Source organism: Bombus affinis, chromosome 13 (assembly GCF_024516045.1).
Source record: "Bombus affinis isolate iyBomAffi1 chromosome 13, iyBomAffi1.2, whole genome shotgun sequence".
Lineage (NCBI taxonomy): Eukaryota > Metazoa > Arthropoda > Insecta > Hymenoptera > Apidae > Bombus > Bombus affinis.
In genome coordinates, this window is record NC_066356.1 from 2,061,231 (window position 1) to 2,084,655 (window position 23,425).

Consider the following 23,425-nt stretch of genomic DNA (forward strand, 5'->3'; position numbering starts at 1 on the left):
ATCTTCGTTTTTTATTTACTACGAACAATTAAACCAATAAAAATGCAAACAACCTTCCTCCACATAAAACAGAGCTTATTGAGAGTGTGTTGAATAAAGGGACGCAATATCGTTCGTCGTTCACTTTCAATATATTCCTTTTTTCCTCTTCACGTGTTTAATCTGTCAACGTGATAGAAAATCCCCGTATTGATAGGAAGAAAAACTCAAGTGCTATAGAAAATTTTTCTTAAAAATATAGAAAATATACAAAGCTGATATTATTCGTAGATATAAATATGTTTTCAATTTTCCTATTTTATAATTGTATACTAAAAAAAACTTTAAATGTTTCGATATAGTAAACTGAACAGTATTGTACTCACAACTGGTGTGTGAGTCAGACTTTAAATTTATTCAGATATTCAAATAAATAGTGCCCCAAATAATTATTACTTACGTACAATTTTCTCTATTGTTCGTATTATACTCTTTTATTGAATTGCAAAATGTATCTACTCAGAATCTGGATATAATTTTTTAATTCTCTTTAGTTTTACATGTTGGTGTCGAACGTATTTTATTTTTCAGGATATAAATTTAAATCAATTACGTGCATTCCCTTATCACAATTTCATGAAAAGTTTGGGAATGAAACATACCGATTGCCATTTACTATGTAAAAAAAGAAATGTTTTTATCCATTAATACTGACTTTTACCACGCCATAATAATAGACTTCCTCCATAAATTATAATGTCATGAAAAGTTCTAATTATATGAATTCAGTTCCTCGTATGTAATGTGTTCTTATTAAACGTATTTTATCCGTATACTCGGAACATTATTAGTCTTACAAATTTTTAATTTTAGCTGTTTTTTATCACTTTGTATCACTTTTTCTAATTAACCGCTTTCACGCGAGAAGTAAAACTATACATACCAAGACTAAATAAACAATGATTTTATCTAAAATGGAAATCATACTACAGCATCTGCCAACATTTTCCTTATTAACCAACTAAAATGCTTGTTACACGTGATTTTTATATAAATTATCATATTATTTTTTATATTAATCTTCCTCGATATCTTAACGCGCTATAAAATATTTCTTAATAAGTAAATAGAAAAATGTAACCGCATGTAACTCTTGTCGTAATTGTACTCAATATTTTTAGTGTCATTTTTTCTAATTTTATATTAATTAAAAAGAAATCTTCGTCTAAAATTTACAGAACTCAAAAGATTTTTCATTATATGTTATTAATAATCAAAAATATTTCAATCATTTACAATCGTTGTTCGTAACCAAAACAACTAACAATTAATATTTTTAATCATTCAAGATCCCTTTAAGATTTAGTCAAGATCACAGTCTTTTATTTAAAGAAAAATTGACCTTATCTTAGTGAGTTCCATAAAAATGTTAAAAATAGCTGCTAATTCTGGATCCTGGCTCAAATACTTTTGTGAGTCATTGTACTCCATCATAACACTGCGAAACTTCAGAAGCCCAAGCCAATAGCCAAGAATGTCCGTATCCTAAGTTGTCGCGCATCAAGAACCGCGGTTGCACGCAATGCGCGAGCGATGCAACCTTATCACCTGCTCGTTGCAAATCGCTCGTATATCAGACACGTTGCAGGTACGTGCAAATCTCACGATATCTTACGACGCGATGCGTTGTTATCAGCGAAAGCGTGCGGCTACCGAGTCGAATACGAGCGAAGTCGATCGTTCGCGGTACGAGTGGGGCCCATCGTTGCGTCGCGTCGGGTGGAGAAAGCTGGTAAAACAAAAGAGTAACGAAGGATAACGCGTGGAAATGAGATAAAAATAAAGATAATGCTAGGGAGCCAAAAACGAAGGGAGACAATAGACTGTCGGAATCTGTGCGTCGAGTCAACGGTCTTTTGTCTGCGTTTCACGGCGTTCACTAAGGCGTCACGGTGAACAGAAAGAATTGAGATCCAGGAGAAAAGCGTCACGTACGCGGCAACCGCGGCGAAGAATCGTTTTTTAACGACCGATCATCGAAGTCCATCCATCGAAAGAAAGAGTAATCAAGATCCAACGGTGTAACAGCCTCCTTCACGGCGGAATTTGCAGCAGAATCGTTCTGTATTGTAAGTCTTTCCATTTATTCGGAATCTCTTTTACCGATCCTTTAGATTGTATGGTTAAATTAAACGTTGACGTGAGTTACGTTCGTTTGGCTTGGAGAATTGATCAAGTGATAAAATCGTCGCGGAAGAAGAGGTAACCGGTCTCAAATTAATTTTGAACGTGCGATTTCTGATAATACGTGATGTGTTATTCAACGATGGATGTTTGTGCTAATTTAAATTTATAGAAATACAAGAAGTGGAGTCTAAATAGAGGTTTGTTTTATCATATGATTGTTGTAAAAAATATTTTACATATATATATTTTTTTTATATATTGCATGCACTCTCCTTTTTACGTATATTTGTATTATCATTAATCGATTACTATTAAATTTCCAGACTGTACGTTGTACGTTTGTGGATTACGTATTTAATGTTGAAATACGTACACGTATTCTTTCAATAAATAGTTCCACGTATGACATAGATAATTAAATATTTTTCCAACAATTTTCTTCTATTAAGTAGTTGATACATCGAAAGAATGCATAATATTATTGCTCATATAACATTAACGTCATAAATGATCGTTAATCTAAAAACGTAGAAATGGAAATATTCAATTAAGGAGCCTTTGAAATCGTATCTCTGGTGCTCTCAATGGAACTGCATAATTTAACAACATTTATGTATTATATTTGATATTCCTTTTTACCATTAACATTTAAAATTACTTGTATAGGTTATCACCATGCTGTTATCACTTGTTCCTTTGATATAAAGTAGAATTATTCTAATCATAATACATTCTGTGTAAAAAGTAAATTAGGCATAAAATACTTGATTATAGTTGAGACAAAAAAGTCCTTCGTTATAATTTCATGCGATACATACGTAGTTACAGAGCACGTGAACTTCCAACGAGTTACACAAGCCAGTATGTAATGCAGCACAAGGGTGAATGAATTTCACAAGTGTCGGATATGAATGAGCATCTCATGCGTTCCATGTGAATGACAAGTGCAAAAGGGATTGAATGGTTGTTTATGGTTGAAATTCGGTTTCATGCAAAATGTACTTGTGAATGAACCCTAGAAACGTACATGGTGCTCTTAGAATGAGAAGATAATCTCGAGTAAACAATGTTGACATGTCCGTGAGATATCTGCATGATAGTTTTTATATTATATTTTTTTAATATATTATCACATAATGGAAAGGCTAATTAGTCTATCAGAATCAAAAATTCAATAAATGAGTGGCATTTAAAGCAAAAAGCGTCCAGCTTGACAAAATAAAATTAACTTCAAATGATAAAATAAAGATGTGAACAATCGTTGATGAAACTTGACATAAATTAAATTCGTTTTAATACTCGTTAAAAAAGTAACGTTAAAAGGATTTGTTTGTAACAGTACATTATTCTGTATTTAATATCGTTAATAATTCCTCGTTCGCGAAGGAATACGTCGCGAACTAATTTTTACGCCATGAACGAGATATCTCGCATCTTAATGAAAAGGTGTGCAAGATATATCTCGTCCATAACGTCACATCATATGAACAACATTGCGTCATGAAATATCTGATCGATAGGTGAAAATGATTTTTATCTTCGAATGCAAGATTAAAACTATTATATGAATCAATATCATACGTATCGAAAGTACAAAAATTTATTCAGTTCAATACGATCGCTCGTAAAACATATAGAATTGATAAGATTAAATATATTTTATCGTGAAAATTCGCAGCTTTTATCATATCTATTTCGTATTTTTTTTTACTATCTACCTATATTTATTTTACGTATATGTAGACTGGATTAGAGTTGATGATCTATTGATTCATTTGCAATATTAAATGAAAAGAAATTTTTCTACAATTTTTAAAACGATTCATAACTCAGGACTCTCGCATTAATTGATCCCTTTTCTGCGTTTATCTCTCGTACTATGTTTGCTGATGGCACTATTTCATCTGTAGGTGATAGACTGAATATTAACAAAGAGCAAACCTGTAAATCTAGAATTCGTTTTCCGATATTCTCCATCTACAGCCATTTTCCATATTGAATTCTGATGCTTCGTTTATCTTAATAGTTGTGATCTATTTAATCTTCAAAATTCTTAAGTAAAAGATCTATTTGACCGGAAACTTCAACTATATGCCGTTTTAATTTATCCGAATGATCGTACTTAATAAAGAACAGCAGGTTTCTCAGCATTTAACCTCTTCAATCTCGACAGAAACGTACCTATGTACATACTCACGTCGAGTTTCATTTCCCGTTACCATTTTTTAATTTCAATGAAATACTCTACTTTTTTTTTTACCAGCCGGGGGTAGAAAATGCACCGCTAGAGATACAGAGAGATGATCGATTTTATCATGTTTGCCGAAGCTAGGTTGAATACTAATCAACCTATCAAGGTGTTTCAATATTCCCTCGCCAACCTCCTTCTCCCTTTTTTGCTGCCGAAATCCACTTGAAAAGCAATCGTGATATTTGAACACGATGTTCATTATACCAAGTGAAGCGCTTCAAAGAAATCATCGACTTCGTTAAGACGCAATTTCTGTCGTTGCCATTTTTTCTCCCGTCGATACCTTGTTATTTCTCTTTCAAAAATATTCACATCACATCGACTACACTTAACGTATTTTCATTATCAACGATTACTACGAGGATGAATGATTCCTCTTTCACCACGTTTCATTCAAATTTTATAGTATCAACATTTCCTATCAGAGAGCAGATATGAAACTGTCGAACACATGCACAAATAACGAAACCAGACTTGAATATTAACCAATACCGCTGACGCGAAATGCTCCAAGCGCGTTTTAATATTTTTTACTATTTACATGGGATTTTGCTTTGCCATATATTGTAAAAAGTGAACGTGACGGCTGAGAGAAAGCTTTCAGCCGTAGTCGAAACTACAACAGATTAGTTTTATTTTACGTTGAAATTCGTGAACTCCAGGGACTTTTTTTATTTTATTTAAATTTCGATGTTTAATTAATTATTGTATTTTTCGTATCTCATTTGTGACACATTGTTCACGTTCTACTATATGATTAATCATTTTACTTACGTGTCATCATTGATATTTCTTTCGCGATTATAAACTTTCAGGATAATAATATATCGAAATGAAATTATTTAAACTTTTGTAGTGATGTAGTGATGTACAAAAATATCTCAAAAGTCATTGTATTTTTACCATAGCAAAATAGAATACATTCGACTAACAATCCAATTAAAAATCTGCAAAAATAATTGAAAACTATTGTAATCAATGATAGCTACATCGTGGATTTATGTTGTAAATTTATCAACAATAATGATATAAATCATAAATAAAAAAAGGCTAAACAGTTTATGCATAGCAAATCTATGATACACGAAGATTTATTACAAACAATTACGAAAATGAAAAAGCTATGAATAATTAATACATTCTAAATTTATCATAAACGAAGATGAGCATAAATTTGCTCGATATGATCTTACTCGAACATCTTGAAAAAGTTTCATAGATGGTACATTTATTAGCTACAAGAAAGAAATGATAATAAATAATAGTAATATTACGTTTACTGTGCATGTTGTAGCGTATGCATTAATCTAATAACGGTAATTACCGCCCTAAACAATTATTCTTATGATATTATACGGAAACGTGCATCATGAAAGTGCATTATAATGGGAATTTAGTCATAGAAAAAAATTCAATACAGTGATAGTTGATCGTATGCAATTCGCCTTCCAATTTTCTCACGTTTAAACACCGCGGAGAATTCGATAAATTCGGAACAACCAGCACGGGAGAAATTCCGCGGATAAATGAAAGACAAAAACGAGCCGTGGCGAACGGATGACCCAGTTGAAACAATTTATCAGTGCTACAAAGCGTGCGGCCTGCTCTAAAAAAGGATAAATAACAGATAACGAGAGATAAGCTGCAGGCCAATTTATCGCTACCGTCAACAATTTTCCTAGAGTGCAACGTGCAAATGGAACTTTATGCAGAGGCGTCGTAACAGTCGCATAAATAAGAAGTACGATTCACGCCGACTCGTGCTAATAAATTTTACTTACAAACCAGTATTTAACGATTCATCTCATCGGGAACGATACCGATATGCGAAAACGTGAATTTCTTTTTACGCTCGACCGTCCGTTATGCAGTCACTTTCGTGTTAAATACCTATGACACACGTATATCTTTAGAACACGTCGCTATGCAACACACTTTCGATTTGTTTCAACCAGTGTCTATCTGCCAATCTCAACTAGAAAATAATGTAATTGAATGTGGATCAAGTTATTTATTTCACTGATGGTTCTCATACAGGTATCTAACTATTTAAGCATCGAGTCACGAGAAATTAATGTTCGTACTGTTTAAACGCCATCTTTCATTTCGAACACGTTCAATATCTTATTACAGAACGAATATCAAATCGTTTATTGTTCGTCGAATCTCACCTTTATTATTCTACATGCACGTGAGATACTTTCAATCGAACATTTCCTAGTTTCGTTTGCAATGTTCACCAACTGCTATAGTACTAAAGTTAGATTAAAAAGTAACGCTACTGTATTGAAATACGAAAAACAAATATGTACACAACCGTTTCAATTTGATTCACGTACTGTTTTAGCAAATCTACTAGAACTTCAACTTCAATTGGCAGTCTCTCCTTCACCTAATAGTGACATTAGAACCACGTGACTTAAGAACGAGTACGCAGGCGCAGATGATCGAGCAGGCGGTTTACTGCCAATTTCGCACGTGTGTTCAAATGAATTTAGTTGCGTTCCAGTAGTTTCCAGTATCTACAAAGGATTTATAGTACTGCCATCAGTTTCGGTGATCGTATCAAGAAACTCAGTGAATAATACGGAACTGCGAAACCACGTGAATTGGTGAGCGAATGTAACGAATCTAACGTTGAGTTAATGGAAACTAAATCGAAATCGAGGCTATACATGAATCGCAATCGACCCACGTGTGATGAGAATATCTGTTTTACATACGTGACACGATTCGCCGCGAGCTGATATGTAATGCGTGTTGCATAGACGTCACGGAATCGCAAAAATCCATGTAACATTCAGTTTCCTTAGTGGTAGATATACCTGTCGCGAAACAAGATAGCAACTGTGTTAGATCGTCATTTTTTTACATCGTTGTTGATGGTGGTATATTACTCGTTTTGATAAATTTCTTGTTCCCGACATTAATATTAATAAGTTTATTAAACGTGAGACTGCGTGTGTTTCATTATTTCCGATAAATATTTCCATTGCCTTGTTCTTGGCACAGAACTTCTTTACACAAACGCTTCTGGATAAGAAAAATTACTGCATGCGATAGGAGATTATTTTTATTTGATAAATAATTTGTAAGTCTGTCGTAGAAGGTAAGATATTATTGGATGTATTCTAAGCCATTAATCTTTTGTTCTGAAGTATTTGTGTACTGTATTGAATTTCAAGGTCGACCTTGCCGATACCATGTATAATCTTCTACTCTACGCACGTACCAAAATATCTCGCCCTTGTGCAAAAACTGAGCGTTCGTTTCAAACATTTGCTAAAAGAAATCTTCGGAGACTCATAGTTTCTACGCAAATTTATACATTTTTTTATTTTTTCGAAATTTATATATTTTTAAATGATAAAATTTCTATGTTGAAGATATTATATATGTAAATAATATATATAAATTAATTGAGAATGAAAAATTAAAAAAATATTTAGTCCTTATTATTATGTATATAATGTATATGAATCGAATCATGTGTTTTTATTAATATTCATTCATTATTAACTAACATTGAGTTTGATTAATAAAATTTACGTTAATGAACTATTTTTATATTGATCCATTGAGAATATTTTGTATTGTTATTAATATGAAATATTATTATTTTAAATATTCTGCTTTGTGTAAATAAAAACCTATATTATATTTTTTGCAGATTATTAGTTTAAGAAGATGGTATCGTCAACAATAATGGAAAATGGGAAATCCATCCCATCAAGGAAATCTACTATGGGTATTGGCCCAGGCAACTATCGTTTAGTTGGTTGGGATATGGATACTACAGGCAAAAAAGTTATAGATGAAATATGCCAAATAGCTGGGTATACACCTAGTTCTTCATATTCACAATATGTAATGCCATATAAAGATCTTAATCCTCCAGCTATAAAAAGGCATAATATGAAGATAGTAACTATTGGCAAGTTTCGTGTACTTAAAGATAGTACAACTAATAAGGTAAAAAATTTCATTAATATCAAAAAATTAGTATCTAATCTGTATTTGATTATATTACACTCTATATTCTTTTACAGGCACTAAAAACTAAAAGTGAAGTGTCTGCATTAACAGACTTTCTAACATGGCTTTCCTCTATAAGAGGAGACGCAGCAGATGGTATCATATTAGTTTATCATGAACCACGTAAAGTTATTCCTGCTATGTTAATTGAATCTTTAAAGAAATATAATCTTCTGGAAAAATTTAAAGAAATTGTGAAAGGATTTGCAAATGGATTTAATGTCGCAGAAGTAAAATGTGCAAACACAGTTCGTGCATATACTCTTAGGACATTATCTCAAAGTTTATTTAATCGAGTAAGCAACATTTGTTTTATAGAATGTGTAATTATATTACATTGATGATAAGTTTTAATAATAATATAAAATCGCTATAATAATTTTAATTTTAATATGAAATTGTTATTATTTAAGGAAAATCAGTTAAATAATGCAAAGGACAGAGCATGTTTGGCTTTACAAATAGTACAACATTTGAGTTCACTAGAAGTTACAAAAGGAAATGAAACAGATGGTAGTGGTGATAGTGATAGTGCCATGAAAAATACTGTTGATTTCATTAGAGAATTTGTTCAACCAGTAGAAATGGAAGAACAAGAATATGCAGGTATATAAAATAAATTAAAATTTAAATGTTTAAATATTGATTAGAAAAAATTCTATTATATAATATTATGTATTTCAGAATTAAAAATAGTATTTGAACGTCAAAATACTTTAAGACCTATTTTTGGGGCCCTATTCCGTGTGAATCGTCGAGAACGGCAACATGCTAGTCCTTTACGTCGATTGCTTGCCGAAGCAGGCATAGAATATTCTCAATTACAAGTTTGTATAATTCAAATAAAATATTAATATCTATAGAATTGTATTTTGAAAACTAATAAAACTAATAAGATTACTGATTTAACTTGTGTTACAGGAAGCATGGAATAATGGAAAGAAAGAAGGCTTAGAAAAATTAATTAAGGAAAAATTAACTTCAACTGAAGAAAAGAAAATCGAAGATTTATTGATCGTCCTTGAAGATCATTTCGATCCTAATAAGAAACCCAAATTAAGAATATCAAGAGAAAAGAATCAGATGAAGATGGAAAACTCTATTATTAATGAGGATAAAGAAAATAATAACAAATGTGATTCAAGTATCGGAAGTCCGGATACCACCACTCCTAATTCACCGCTTAAAATTAAATCCGAATCTTCTGAGAGTAGTACAATTATAGCAGAGGAATAAGAACTAAACAGTTCGCTTCTTTTCTCCAGTGCCTTTTAACTAATTATAAGATCAATATTGTTATCAGTAACTGAGTTTATAACCATTCCGTTCATTCTTATGATAACGTTATTCTAGTGTGATAAAGTATGAGTGTTATTTGTTGCAGTATTGTATTTAAGTTTTTATTTTCGTTATAACAGAGTATATATTGTATCCTTGAAGGATATGAAACTCGACTTATTGCTAGTTAACAAAAACATGTACAAATAACACATTAATTATTTTTTTAGTTTATGATAAAGGAATATTTAATGTTCGTTTTTTTTTTTAACGGTTAATTTTATGCTCATTGATTTTTATTTAATCGGATTAACGTTTAACGTTGTAACAAGTGATTGTTTAGAGACTGTCGATATAGAAATATATTCGGACGCTAAAGATTTTTTGTTTTTCATCATTCTGAGATTACCATAAAATATTCTTTTTTTTACTTAATGTTAGTAAGATTTACGTATAGAGTACAGATAGTAATATTTGAAGAAAGATATAATATATTTTTGTACGCCAAAAGTTTAATAAAACGAATCATGCACCATGATGTTGCATTTAAAAGTTAAATTTTGTTGTACTAAACAATTGAATAAAAACTTTGAATTACAACTTCTTATTTCGATCGTTAACACAAACTTACGGTATTTTATTTTTACTCGTCTCTTTTTTTCATCTCCTTCTTTTTTATGAGTATTACAAAGTTTTAATTTAAAAATAATTAAACGTATCACGCAATATCGTTCTATGTTCCGAAACGACGGTAACGGCATGTTTAAAGGAAAAACAAGAAAAGACTCCAGCGTGACTTCTCTCTGTTATAAAGCGCATCTCGAATCGGTGCAACCATCGAGATAAAGTCAGAAATGAATTAAATATATGAATGCCTATGCAGTGGAGCGTTGTATCCGCTTATGGGGTTCCATAAAGCATGCCAAACGCCTCGAAGCGTAAACAGGCCGGTGCACCGCGAAAAAATTAGAGAAATATTTACTTGCTAAGAAAAGTATCGACGTGAATCCCTTTAGTACTAGGTAAGACTTAACTGTTCAATAAAACTTTACGAAATGTACTTGTCGCATTCATCGATGATTTCTAGCTAACCGACAGAATACAATATATAATACAAAGGATATTTCTTATAATTTTATTTCAATCCACTAAACTATGACATAGCATATCAAAGTTTTATCTTGGAATCAATTATCTCTCCATCATTAGCTCTAGATAAAAAATTTCTAACTTACAAATGGTATTGATATATGATTAATTAAAATTTAAATGAATGCAGAAGATGACAACAGTATTTAAAAAAGCATAGGTCTAACAATATTTCAATAACTATCTGCGTGTATTTTTAGCTATCGGACACTCAACTTGGCCTTATTAATTTCTTTTCATGGACGACGAACCATAAAGCACAAAATACACTTACTGCATCGCCATTACTGTAACAGGCAGCGAAAAGGAAATTGCTGTTACTGGAAGGCTCGTTAATTGAGCGCCTGTAACCGTACGAAAGTATAGCAATAATAAATAATCTGGTGATAGTGGTGTTTGTTAAATCTTTTGTTGTACAAGATCGAAATGTTAATGAGATAAGAGATCAAGAAATAAATTGAATTGCACGATATAATAAATATCAATGTCCAGTATTAATAAACGTGGAATGCTTGTTTTTGGTGTTTTCAATACATTAATTTTGTTTTACAATAATTTTGCAATATCTATCATATATCAATATACATAGCTAAAAATATAGAAGAAATATTGGATGTAAATAGCATATTTTAATATAAATATTATACGACGTTTATTTGACATTTCCTTGATGTGTTAAACACATGAAACACGCGTTGAAATTGAAATGAGAAAACAAAGATTTTTAGAGAAATTTCTTCTTCCACGTACATTTTAAAATAAACAATAAAGGAGACATTTTCATTAAAAATTCCAATATTAAGTTCCATAAATATTTTCACAAATTACAATTAAAAACGCTTAACTAGTGAACAATTTTATATCTCGCGTTTAAATTTTTACTCTGCGGTAAAAAGAATGTACAGAATAATTATAAAAATATTAAATTTAATTTACGTAAAGTAATATGTAATAGTGCTCAAAGAATATTTGTGTTGCTCAGTAATTTTTCGAAGAGTGTTCACTAATGTGATACATGTTAATGTTTTTTACAGTTTTATAGAACCATTATTTTTCATTTTTAGCGAGTCTCGAATTTCTGCAATACCGTAATTCTCTACTTCCGAATACCTACTGTTCATCCAGCTCGAGTTTAAGATTCATAGAACATAATTGCGTATACAATAGCGAGGAAAGCATGAAAAACGATTATGATAATGACTTAACAAGTGTCGGTGATTATTTTCCCTTCTTACTCCTATATAAAGCTCAAATCATATTGTAATATGCTGTAATTGAGCATAGCCATCAAAAAATGTATCTTTCTTTCAGATTTAAGTGTTTTATTGCTTCTTTAAATTAATGGAATCTTTGCATGCTTACGTTAAAAAAGTTGCACTCAGTTTTGCCTAATTATTTAATTAGAATTTACGGTTGCTCTATCCATCGTAGGAAAAAGACCAATCTTTCTTTCAAATTATTTGTATGTAAGTCGGTTTGGTAAAACCGTTATCTAATAATTTGAAAAACGCTGGAGAACGCTCGTGAATGTACAGTTTCAGTTTTCATCGTCAACACTTTCGTAATATGCAACTAACGGATACATTTTCCGTCTTGAAGCGTAACAAACGATAACGGTGAACGATTATTACTAAAACCTTTAGCGAGCGAGGCCGCGTAACAAACGTAATTACAAAGAATACGCGCGTGCCACCGTTGAAACGGATCCCTCGTTAAGGGAGCGTGCTACGGAGAATAGAGGGACGAGAACGATTCGATTTTCATTAAAAAGCAATCGTTTCGCGGCGTACGTACGGTCGTTGCCGATGATTCACTACGAGGCCTGGGCAGACAGAAAACAACGAGAGAGCAATTTTCCCGAGAATCTCGGTGCGTTCGAAACGCGTGACATAGCACTGTACTCTATTAGTCTCAGTCAGTCAGTGACAGGTACAGTAAACCGGCACGAAAATGACGACCAACACGACGTCATTCTCACTTTTTACGCAGGCATCTGACACAGCTGATGAAAGACACGATCCTCGATGAAAAATAAAATACTGTAACAAAACTAGAAACTTTTCATTTTCTTTTCTTTTCTTTCTTTTTTTTTTTTTTTTTTTGACATTTCATCAAAATTTATATTCGACTGTGTAGTAAATTTATTGATATTTCTTTGAAAGAGCGGAGATCATTACTTTTATATCAGGTGTATTTACAATCACCGCGCATTATTTTGTTTCATTATCCTTCGCAAATGAATTAAGTAAATGAAATTAAAAATATTTTAAACGTTTGCAAAATATATCGAAGTTTTCTTTACTGAATATATTGCCACAAGGAATTATTTTTCAACATTCCGATTTGATTAAAGATTTTCGGTATTTTAATCTAAATCATCTTTTATGTATTCTTCTTTGTCTGAATACAAACCCTAACAGTGTTCCAACATGTTTGATCGAATACTGGCATTGACCTAAAATCAACGCACCGGAAAAGTCAGCAACCGGCTAAGCAATTCGTCTTTTATGCATGTCGGAATCACGTAATGTCTCGCGATTCCGTCAGTTTACTGAGGCTTCCTAGACTGGAATGCCGCCGCGAGTAAAAGAAACCGAAATGAAATTTTGATTCGTAATAAAAATGCTTCACGCATAATGAACATTTCTATTCTTCGTTAGCGATTGCATCCTCTTCCGATAGAATCAAACGTGGAATATACATGAAATATAAACTCACCATTGAAGATAATCACCTCGATTTCTTTTATACAAATCTCCTCTATCTATGTATCATCCTTCCGTTACCTGAAAAATAAAAATGAAACGTCAGAGAGAGAGAGAGAGAGAGAGAGAGAGAGAGAGAGAGAGAGAGAGAGAGAGAGAGAGAGAGAGAGATTTACTCCTTTCAATTTTTGATCCATACTTCCGTTTAAAAAAGTTGCGAAGAAATCAGATAAGAAATCTTGCAAGGGATCCTATATAAAAGTAGACAAGTAAATCTTTAAGGATTCCACGTAGATATTGTTTTGATTAGAATGTAACAGCTATCGTACCTTTTTATGCTATATTTTAGAAAAAGTAAACTGAAACATTGTCTCGAATTCTACTTCACTTCTTTCATTTTCGTATATCCAATTGTTCATAAATTATCCAAAAGAATTCAATTAAACTCAAACGTTAAGATCGAATATACAGGGCGATTAAGTCTTCTTGAAACTAAATTTCTAAAAAAGGAAACAGAAAAGAATAAAATTAAATGCGGAAGAAAATGGGGCGAATGCTATCCCGAAGGAAGCTCGGAAAGGAGACGCGGTGTCCGTTCGAGGCCGTCACTGCTCGCGAAGAAGACGCGGTAAGGATGGTTGTTAGCGGAGGCAGCAAGCATGCATTAACAGTACTCTGGATGGGCCGGTGGTTCTCTGGTTCCTTGATTTCCGTTCCTCCCCTCCAGGAGACAGTACCCGTTGGAGGAACATCTACCACGGAGGGAGAATTCTTGCGTGGTACACGCGCCTCAGTTCATCGGGAATCTTCGTCAAAATTGCATCCCTCTCTGTGCAATTCCTTCTACCAGAAAGTGTGTTTCTCGCGTGTTTTGCGTTCACGATTAAAGAAACAAGGATAAGGGAGACACTTCGGCTGGATCATGTGGATCGTCTTGATCGCTGGATTTTGCACGGTGGGTGTCAAACTTTGGTTTTTACCTTTTTATGTGGATCCTGCGAAAGGATTCGTACGAAGCTCGGAACTCCGGTGAATTTCCACTTTAAAATTATCGATCTCATGCCTAACACTTGTCGTTGATTACGTAGGGAGAATTATTCGAAATCATATTCCAAACAGAACGAATTCTGTGATAGTATAATAACTCAACTTTTCAACCCATTTTCCTCCTGTTCTTTCGTTTCACTTCTTACAACTTTGTCGAGCTTTTAGATGAAGGATTTATGGAGTTCTGTCTTTCTTTTTTTTATGTGTTTCTACGTCTTGATAAATTTATAGGAAAACTTTCAAATTCTCTGTAGGGTTGGGGTGATAATGATGTTTTCATCTCGTAGCGGAGATATAAAATTTTATTTGCATAAGAAGACCGCGAGTATAATCCTTAGAAGGCGTTTCACGTCGAAATGTTAACTCGAATCTTTTTAACGCGTTCGATGCGAGCGGTATTCTATCAAACTTTTTCAATTCCGACTGTTCTTTAAAATTACTGATTTAGAAGTCACAGATAACTGAATCGAAATCTGAAAATTACATCCATGCAAACGATTTGAATACAAAAAAATAAAAAAAGACTATAATTTATGGCGTGCAATAAATTAATCGCAGGAGTATAAAATATAAGTAGACCAGTATACCAATATTATGTATATTGATACAAGCGAATATAATGAATAAACTATCCGATAATCAGATATAAATCTTTCCAAATCAGATTTCGTTAATTTATACCGTTCCAAAGTCTCAACGTTCGACCATTAATAAATTCAAGATTTCTTCATCAACGGGCTATTCAGGAAGTTATTAACTTGTATGGTATCCCATATGCGGAGACAAATCCATGTCATCCTGCCAAAAGCACCAGTGAGAAATAAGGAATTTACGACGCCATAAAAGAAACGGGTGCGGTTCTTTCGTAAAAAAGAATAAAACGAAAAAATGTACGTGTACATAGTTATCTAGGAAGTAATCTCGAGGGAAGCAGCACATGAGGGCCCGTTTCACGTAACAGATTCGGCTGTTTGTCTCTTCCCGTTAACCTTCCGCGCATCAATCGAATCGGAGCGTACCGCGCACACGCGCATGTAACACTTTACGTAAATTCCTCCACGCGTGTATTATTCACCACTGCTCTGTTAATTTGCCTTTAATTTAACGACACGGTATCTACAACATACCTGCAACAAATTTAACAATTACATCTGAGATATTATAACATTTATTAATTATTTATCGATATCGATGAAATTTAATTATGTATTTGACTGCGGATTATTATGCAAATTTACATTTTTGTCAGTACAAGAAAAGGAATAGAATCTGAATAGAAATTTATAACATCTATAAAAAAAATAACGGCAAATACGCTATCTTGGAAGTTTGATGTATTTTTCCCTATTGTATATATTCTACCATATTCTATTTTTACAATTCTTTATTTTTCCATTTCTTGAAATTTCGTATAAATGCACAGAAATCCGTAGTCTACTTGATCACAATTTTTTCAAATTCAAGTCATTTTCATCCGTATCACACTTTACCCGTAAGTCTCTGAAATATGAAAAAGTTGAGAAGGCGATACGTATACGACTGTGGAAAGTACCTTACAGTATGATAAAAAAGTGAAGTGTTACGTTCCAATTTCGATAAGCGGCGATTTATACGAAATAAACAGAAACGCAGCGATACAGCGTTCCTATTACCGCCGTCGAGTTTGCCATTATTACGGCTACAATCGGTAGCATTATTATTCGCAGTTTCAATTGAATTTCGTGATACAGAGAACAGGATCGCGTTCGTTCATCGAACGAGACCCGACCGGTGTCGGACGATCGATCGAAAAAACATTAACGTTTCGATAAAAGTCCTATCGACCGGCAGCAATCCATAGTTTGGCATTCAATTTGAAACAAGGCTTGATCAAACTTCTATTAACTCCACAAATTGGATACCTCGACTGTCACGACCACGCAGTAACTGGGGTCCTCTTATTTTTCCCTTCCAACCGGTCGGTTTCTTCTTTAATGCGAATAGTTTCCGTTTAACGATTCGGAAATCATCGTCGGACGTTCCAATTCCATCGAAAACTTTGTGTTTCAGCGTCGTTTGCTTCACCCGTGTCCGATTAAAGTGCTGTTACAATAACAGTTTCGACGCACGCCATATCGGCCAAGTAATGGCTCAATGCTTATTAACTCTTTAACCGTATCGATTTCTGAATTAGTAACTTATTTCGGCCATGGATTTAAAATTTCGTTGAACGATCGGATCTTTTCGTTTTTGTTTGCTCAGAAGTTATCTTTTACTCCTTAAACGAAACAAACTTTTGAGTATAATTTCTCTGAGATATAAAAACGTTATATTTTGACCTCCATTTTGAAGTATAATTAATTACAGTTTCAATAATATAAAATACTATAATGTATAAAATATTTACCTACTTGAGGAAGTCATTATTTCTTTTGGAATTCCAATATGTTTCAAACTTTTGTGGTAGAATTATGTACATGGGTAGTAGACATTAGGATTCTACTTGTCGTTATTTCTACTTAATTCTACTTATACCTGAGGAAACGATTTGGATAACTGGATATCTTATAACAGGAGATCGCTGATTTTCTTCACTATCTATAATTTGTCACTGAAATAACCAGAGAGCATGTTCGAATAACTGTATTCGAACGTATGTTACCCATTCTTTTGCTTACCAACGTACGCAAAATTGTAAGCGATTGTATAATTGGAATAAGATTCACCAATAGTTCGATGTACAATGACTTACCAACCAGTAACATTAGATTCCATTGCACATTACAGTTACAAGCTAAAAGACTAATGTTGTTAGTATGTTAACTAACTATATAGATCCTACCAATTCTTTTGTTTATATAAGTATATAAGAAAGTTATCAATAATATGATAGATATAATATTGACACATACATCAATATAAATGTACCTCTAGATCTTACAGAACACAGAAATAATATATATTTCATATTATAATGATAAGTCAGGTATTGACATGGTTTTATTTCTTTCGAACATCATAAAACAGTTTAGATAAAAGGGACTAAGTAATTTTCTATGTTAAAACACTTACGCAACAAATTCAGTATCTTGTTTTTTCTAGCCAACGGATAAAAAACACAATATATGTGACAACATCGAAATTAATTATCTCTGTAGTGTTTACATCCATGTGACACCTTAATTGCTAATTAAGGTAACTACGCGAAAAATCTATGAATTATTTATAATTTTATGTAGTTTTAATATTCTGCTATTTAATATGCATGCAGCTGACACAGATGATCCAAGGTAATTTATTAGCCCGACTTGAAATCGTTAATTACGCGGCTGCATTTGGATCGCGTTTTTCCAATTTCGCCGCGAATTTTTCGTAAATCCGCTCGTTTCATATCGTCATCCATTCAAGATTATTGATGAAAAATCAGTGAACCTGAAATAATTAATGATACGACACAGTAAATCGATGTATTTCGATTAAATCCGATGAGATTTTGTTTAAATTAATCGCTCTTCAAGTACGTTGACTCAATTACCCTCGCTCATACCTGCCCTCAATTATACTCATTTTTTTCACGTTTAATATAAAGCTTAATAAAACCGGGAAACGAGTGAATTTCTATAATATTTTTGCAGTCCATGGATGATTATCACATTCAGTATTTAATGAATATAAACCGCGCACATTAAGCGTTTACTGTATGAACATTGATTTTGACACATTAACTTTTATGATCATTGAATATATTCAGTTTATTGATAAAAATTCGTCGAACAATCAACATCCTTAATCAGCGATAGGTCATTTTGATTTGAAATAAGTAGTTTTTAAGTACTTTTGTAATAACTTTTTGCCTCTCATATTACTAGACTCAGCATCTAATTATCAAAATGTTTTAAATATTTTTGTTAAAATTACGTAATAATATTAATTGAATGGTGCTTGTTACTATAACGGAATATTAAATAATTATTAAATAATAAAATATTAAATAATATTAAATAATGGATCATGTAAATGAAATTGTTGATTGTACCTTCTATCGGCAAATTATTTCCCTCTTTCTCAATTATGTTAATACTAGTGTGAGTTCAATGACTCTTTGGTAATTATAAAAAATAAAAGTAATTCGATAAGTTACATTGTTTTTAAAAGATTTGTGTATCTGAAATTTCCCCTTCCTGGATAATAATTAATAAATAACTATTAATTTCAACATAAAACAATTCTCTACCAAGATTCCATGCTTTTAATCGTATTCGTAAAAATATGATCTTGCACAAATACTCGCTAAGTTAGCATATTAATAAGACATCTAGAGAGTTGACAAGATACACCCTTTTATCGATCAGCTTATCAATCGTATCGCGGAAATCGAGCAATCTTGAAAGCTGAGTTGACCTACCTCGAAGAAATAACCATGACCTGTACTACGATTATACGCCTGGCTGACCGTACGATGAACAACCAGTATGGTACGCATACATATAACGAATAACTTAGGCGGGCACCAGAGCGTTTCTCTACACCGTTACTCGTATTGAAGTCTTTTCTTTTCGCGTGTTGGTCACCTTGTTTCGTATCGAAGTTTCATACGGCGCTGGATATCAGCAGGAATGGTAAAAAGGTGCCTTGGGCTCGATATCGAGGAAAAATTCCAAGGCGACCCACGTTAATTAAAGAAATTACTTTATTTATAGTCGTGAGAGGTCACTCAACGCTATCGTCCAGATGTTCAGATGAAAAAACAGCCGTCTCGAGGACAGTGACACGGCTGAACAGATGTTATTTCACGGTGAAATAGTTCAAAAGTTTGTTAGTAAAGTATGTTAATGATTAATGCACTCCTGTTACCGCGAAACGTTCGCTCAACTATGAAATTCTTCGTTGCCATGCCCGCATTGTATTTTGTATCATTAACACCAAGATTACGGCATTCTTTCACCTCTTTTTATCTTGCCCCTCTCTGTCGCTGAATCTCATCTTTAATTACGATCAAACGTAGCGTAAACTCATGCTGATGGTGTATGTATGTACACTATCGCTCAAAAGTATTCAGATACTTGATCTTTATTATTCACAGGATGTATTTTAATTAGAAAAGTGCATATTGTAAAGCTACACTATGGATATTTTGACGCATTAAACAATAAATAAATGATGAATTAAATCGTCCGAAGTGACCCAATGCTTTTGAGCGGTAGTGACAGGTATTTATGTACGTTGTACATCGTTTATAAGATCTTGTTATGAAAATATACGCGATAGATAACGGCATCAGCGGAGACTGACGTAAGAGATAATTAAAAGTGTGATTGAATTTCCATAGATAGTTTTATCTCTAAGTGTCCATGAATATTATATTTCAAGGCAATTGGAAAGGAAAAAACTACATGCAAGAAGGAAATGAATTACATACCAGGAGGTCACGAATGTCGTTCGAGCAAACCTGTGTAGATGAATGACTGTCGTATTGTTTCAGGTTGCCGCCACCGTTGCCCAGGATTACGAGGTCTCTGACATCCAGTGCAGCGGCGCAGGATCAGCAGCCGATCTCCTGACAGCGAAGATCAAAAGACCAGTTGGCTTCAGAGGGGCGCCGCTCTTTGCCGACGACAGATCCGCCAATCCGCTTACCGACATTCACTGCCAGATCAGGCCAGATCCCAATGATCCTCAGGAAGATAACTATTTCCTGAAGGTGACTGACTTCTCGAGATGCGGCATCCTGAAGAGAAACGTGAGTCATCGATCGAAATTTTGTTTCCTGCGCTCGTTAATTGTCCGTGTCCGCATTTTGTTACGCGCATCAATAAGCCGAAACCGATCAACTAATAAATGCTTTCGTATTACCAACTTGTCACGTAACTGATCGCAAAATTCGATCATCAATCGCTTCTTGCTCAGATCAGATGATCGTTGAACACACGCGACATCTATGATTGTCTTGTATGTACATTTAGGAAAGATTTTTATATATTTCTAACGAAACTTAACTACAGTATAACAATATAAATATCGTACATTGCAAACTACTCTGACATATCGTATGAATTTATATAATGCGATTGTATATTACCGTAATTGTTAAAAAATGAGTATTCAAAATATTTAAATCTAGCACTTGAAAGAATCTTGAAATTTATCATTGACATTACATATAGATATGAGCTGTTAGTTATCTAACTCGTTAAGGACCAAATAATGAAGTACATAAATAATTAAATAAAAAATACATAAAAGTTAGGAAAGAGATACGATGAAGAAAATTTTATTGTCATTAGGGTTTCATTCACCTGCGAGTATGGTTTCCGGCATTTCCCGGAGTCGTCATGCTAGCCGATCAAGAATTAATCTTAATGTGCCGACCACCTGAGCCCACGTTACTCCGTCACAAAGCTGCCGGTTTCGCTGGAACCTTGTAAGTTGTTGTTCCACATTGACAAGATCGTGTTTTATCTGATAACTTCTATGGAAACAGACATGAATTGCAAAGAGACTCGAATAAATATTTACTTTGTTTAAAGTTATTTATGGTATTGGTGATAATTCTGATCGTTTAATTATCTAGATCATCGACAAAAGTATACATGTATGTACATATATATAATAAAACTTTCAGCAGTTCATTCTATAAAAAAAAAATAAGCGTAAACAAAAATTTTCATGTTGGCACCGTACTGCGGAAGATATTTGAAACATTTCGTGTACAAATTTTGTTTTCTAAATTTTGAAATTCTAATCTCTTTCAGTCCTCACGGGGCAAGAGTATCTGGGGTGGTCGAAGAAACACCTGGACGACTGGAGTACGAGGTAGCCCTTTACCGCGAAGCTACGGGCAACGTATCGGACGCATCGGGGTCACAGACTGTCGATCAAGCGGTTCCCATTGGTACAAAGCTTCAGTTAAGAGCTCGAATCAGTGCAGACAGTGCATGGGGTTACATTAAACTGTTGGAAGTGACCGTTAGTCCCGATCCCGATCAGCCTCACGCACCAGGAAGTGTCGTGTTGGTGAAGGACGGCTGTAGAAATCGAGATTTCGCGTCAATAATTCCTCATCAACCAGCCCGTTATCGAGAGAGAAAGAACGAAGTTTTCCTCGATTTCGAAGCCTTTCTCCTCAGTTCCATGAGAGAACGTTCCACGCTATGGATTCACTCGCAGATCAAGGCTTGCATGGAACCTCAGGACTGCCAACCGGTAAGGACATAATTTACGGTCCAATTTAACTTGTGGTTGACGACTGAATGAGTGGCTATTCACCTGTTCAGCTTTGTAATTCGCTGTCTGACACAACAAAAACATTCGTCCTTTAGAGGGCTCGTGCTTGGGAGTTTGCGGTTTTTCAAATAATTGTTTGGGCACGTTTTCGTAAATGCGAACGGTTCAAACATAAAAACGAGATTGACGTACTAAAATGATAAAGAAAGAATCTAAATTCATAATGCATTTGTAATTAATTCGATTGATATGTCAAATTTATACTTTTATTTTCTTAAATTACAAATTGTTAATTATTTAAAAATCTCTTTGCGATCAAGTGACAGTGCAAGTGTCAATATTTAGTAACAGAAGATGGCAAAATTAATATTTTAAACGATCATAATTTAAAAGTGTTAACATTGGCAAAAGTGTTTCTTCTATTTACAGAAATCGTAAGAATAAATAACATATAACAACCTATTTACAGGATTTTTGTCTCGATCTTTTTGAACCATCGGGACACGGAAAAAAGAAAAAACGATCTATTGTAGAAGGTACGAACGAATATTTTCCTAAAGTCGACCGCTTGATAAAGGAATACAACGATTCGATACCTTATACGAAATTTAAGGAAAATATCGAATACACGGTGATGATGCCTGATGGTGAGTTAAAAAAAATTCCACTCTTTAAACTCATTAATACTAAAATAGTAATTGCTATTTTCAAGTATTTAAAACATATTTTTATTGTCATCGTTGAATTATGTAATTTTAATAATATGAATCTTCAAAATTCATCACCTACGTATTTTGTGATTTCTAGATATATATCAGAAAGTGACTGCTGGACTTGAAAACAGTTGCGGTAGTTTTCTTTACGTTGCAACAGGACTTGGTGCACTTCTGGTTTTATCAGCTTTTATCATGTGCTATCTTGCAACAAGACTTCACAATTTGTCATCAACTATACCACAAAATAAATCAATCGACGAACTAGTACGAGATCGTGCTAGAAAATATTCTGAACAAACACCAGGCTACACCGGCCGATCTACGGTACAATAGCAAAATGCAAATATTATATTACATATGTACTTTATTATGCTCAATCAAAATGAAACAGTAGTTTTCGTGAAATGAAATAAGAAACCAAATTAACAAAACGACTTATGGTACGGATATAAGCAAAATATCATACAAAAATAATACAATAAATACAATAAATTGTATTATAACGTAATATTTTTTTTAATATCTGTGAGCGTTAAGAAATTATACTAAACTAAAAACACAGAGTTTAAAAAATATATGAAACTAATATATTTAATTAATACACTTAATGTATATTATTTAAGGTAGATAAGATAGATAAAATTTGATAAGACTTGGTAGAATTACTGCAAAGATACGGATATGTTATATATTATTACATATTTGTGTGTAACAAAAAAAAAACAAATGTAATTTACGAACTTTAGCAAATATTAAATTCTTCACTATTGCTCTTCGTAACTGATCATTCACTTTTGCACGTTTTATACAACAAATTGCACGAAAAATTTATTTTATTTTATTTCTCACATTAAATACTTATTACATAATTGCAA

At 33.1% G+C, this 23,425-nt stretch overlaps 2 protein-coding genes and 1 long non-coding RNA gene across 9 annotated transcripts; 2 read left to right on the top strand and 1 right to left on the bottom strand.

Annotated features, from left to right (window-relative positions):
* Window positions 1-1,740: 1,740 nt before the first annotated feature.
* LOC126923442 (maternal protein exuperantia) lies at window positions 1,741-10,330 on the top strand. Of its 5 annotated transcripts, XM_050736899.1 has the most exons (7): window positions 1,743-2,108; window positions 6,765-7,029; window positions 8,088-8,389; window positions 8,467-8,748; window positions 8,866-9,058; window positions 9,137-9,279; window positions 9,374-10,330. In XM_050736899.1, the coding sequence occupies exons 3-7, from the start codon at window positions 8,105-8,107 to the stop codon at window positions 9,686-9,688; spliced, it is 1,218 nt and encodes a 405-aa protein (XP_050592856.1). In that variant the 5' UTR covers window positions 1,743-2,108; window positions 6,765-7,029; window positions 8,088-8,104; the 3' UTR covers window positions 9,689-10,330. The 5 variants fall into 5 exon arrangements, with proteins under 5 accessions (XP_050592859.1, XP_050592856.1, XP_050592857.1 ...); XM_050736902.1 differs by lacking the exon at window positions 6,765-7,029 and having other exon boundaries at window positions 1,741-2,108; XM_050736900.1 differs by lacking the exon at window positions 1,743-2,108 and having other exon boundaries at window positions 6,253-7,029.
* A 4,059-nt stretch (window positions 10,331-14,389) lies between these two features.
* On the top strand, window positions 14,390-23,330 carry LOC126923441 (uncharacterized). Its single transcript, XM_050736898.1, has 6 exons — window positions 14,390-14,539; window positions 20,093-20,350; window positions 20,895-21,031; window positions 21,363-21,813; window positions 22,304-22,481; window positions 22,642-23,330. Exons 1-6 carry the CDS (start codon window positions 14,507-14,509, stop codon window positions 22,881-22,883), a joined length of 1,299 nt encoding a protein of 432 aa, XP_050592855.1. The 5' UTR covers window positions 14,390-14,506; the 3' UTR covers window positions 22,884-23,330.
* Window positions 15,216-21,033, bottom strand: LOC126923453 (uncharacterized). 3 transcript variants are annotated; one of them, XR_007713164.1, is made up of 5 exons: window positions 20,907-21,033; window positions 20,030-20,338; window positions 17,018-18,042; window positions 16,533-16,888; window positions 15,216-15,758 (listed from the first exon to the last, which is right to left on the bottom strand). It is a non-coding gene; the product is annotated as an uncharacterized LOC126923453 (long non-coding RNA). The 3 variants fall into 3 exon arrangements; XR_007713165.1 differs by lacking the exon at window positions 20,907-21,033 and having other exon boundaries at window positions 16,184-16,888; window positions 20,030-20,157; XR_007713166.1 differs by lacking the exons at window positions 20,030-20,338; window positions 20,907-21,033 and adding an exon at window positions 19,016-20,023.
* Window positions 23,331-23,425: the final 95 nt, after the last annotated feature.

Coding starts and splice junctions, on each gene's coding strand:
- LOC126923442 (XM_050736902.1), top strand. CDS start 8,105: ATGGTATCGTCAACAATAATGGAAAATGGGAAATCCATCCCATCAAGG. Junction 8,749..8,865: donor CTCAAAGTTTATTTAATCGA/GTAAGCAACATT, acceptor TTATTATTTAAG/GAAAATCAGTTAAATAATGC. Junction 9,280..9,373: donor TAGAATATTCTCAATTACAA/GTTTGTATAATT, acceptor CTTGTGTTACAG/GAAGCATGGAATAATGGAAA.
- LOC126923441 (XM_050736898.1), top strand. CDS start 14,507: ATGTGGATCGTCTTGATCGCTGGATTTTGCACG. Junction 20,351..20,894: donor GCGGCATCCTGAAGAGAAAC/GTGAGTCATCGA, acceptor TATTGTCATTAG/GGTTTCATTCACCTGCGAGT. Junction 21,032..21,362: donor GCCGGTTTCGCTGGAACCTT/GTAAGTTGTTGT, acceptor AATCTCTTTCAG/TCCTCACGGGGCAAGAGTAT.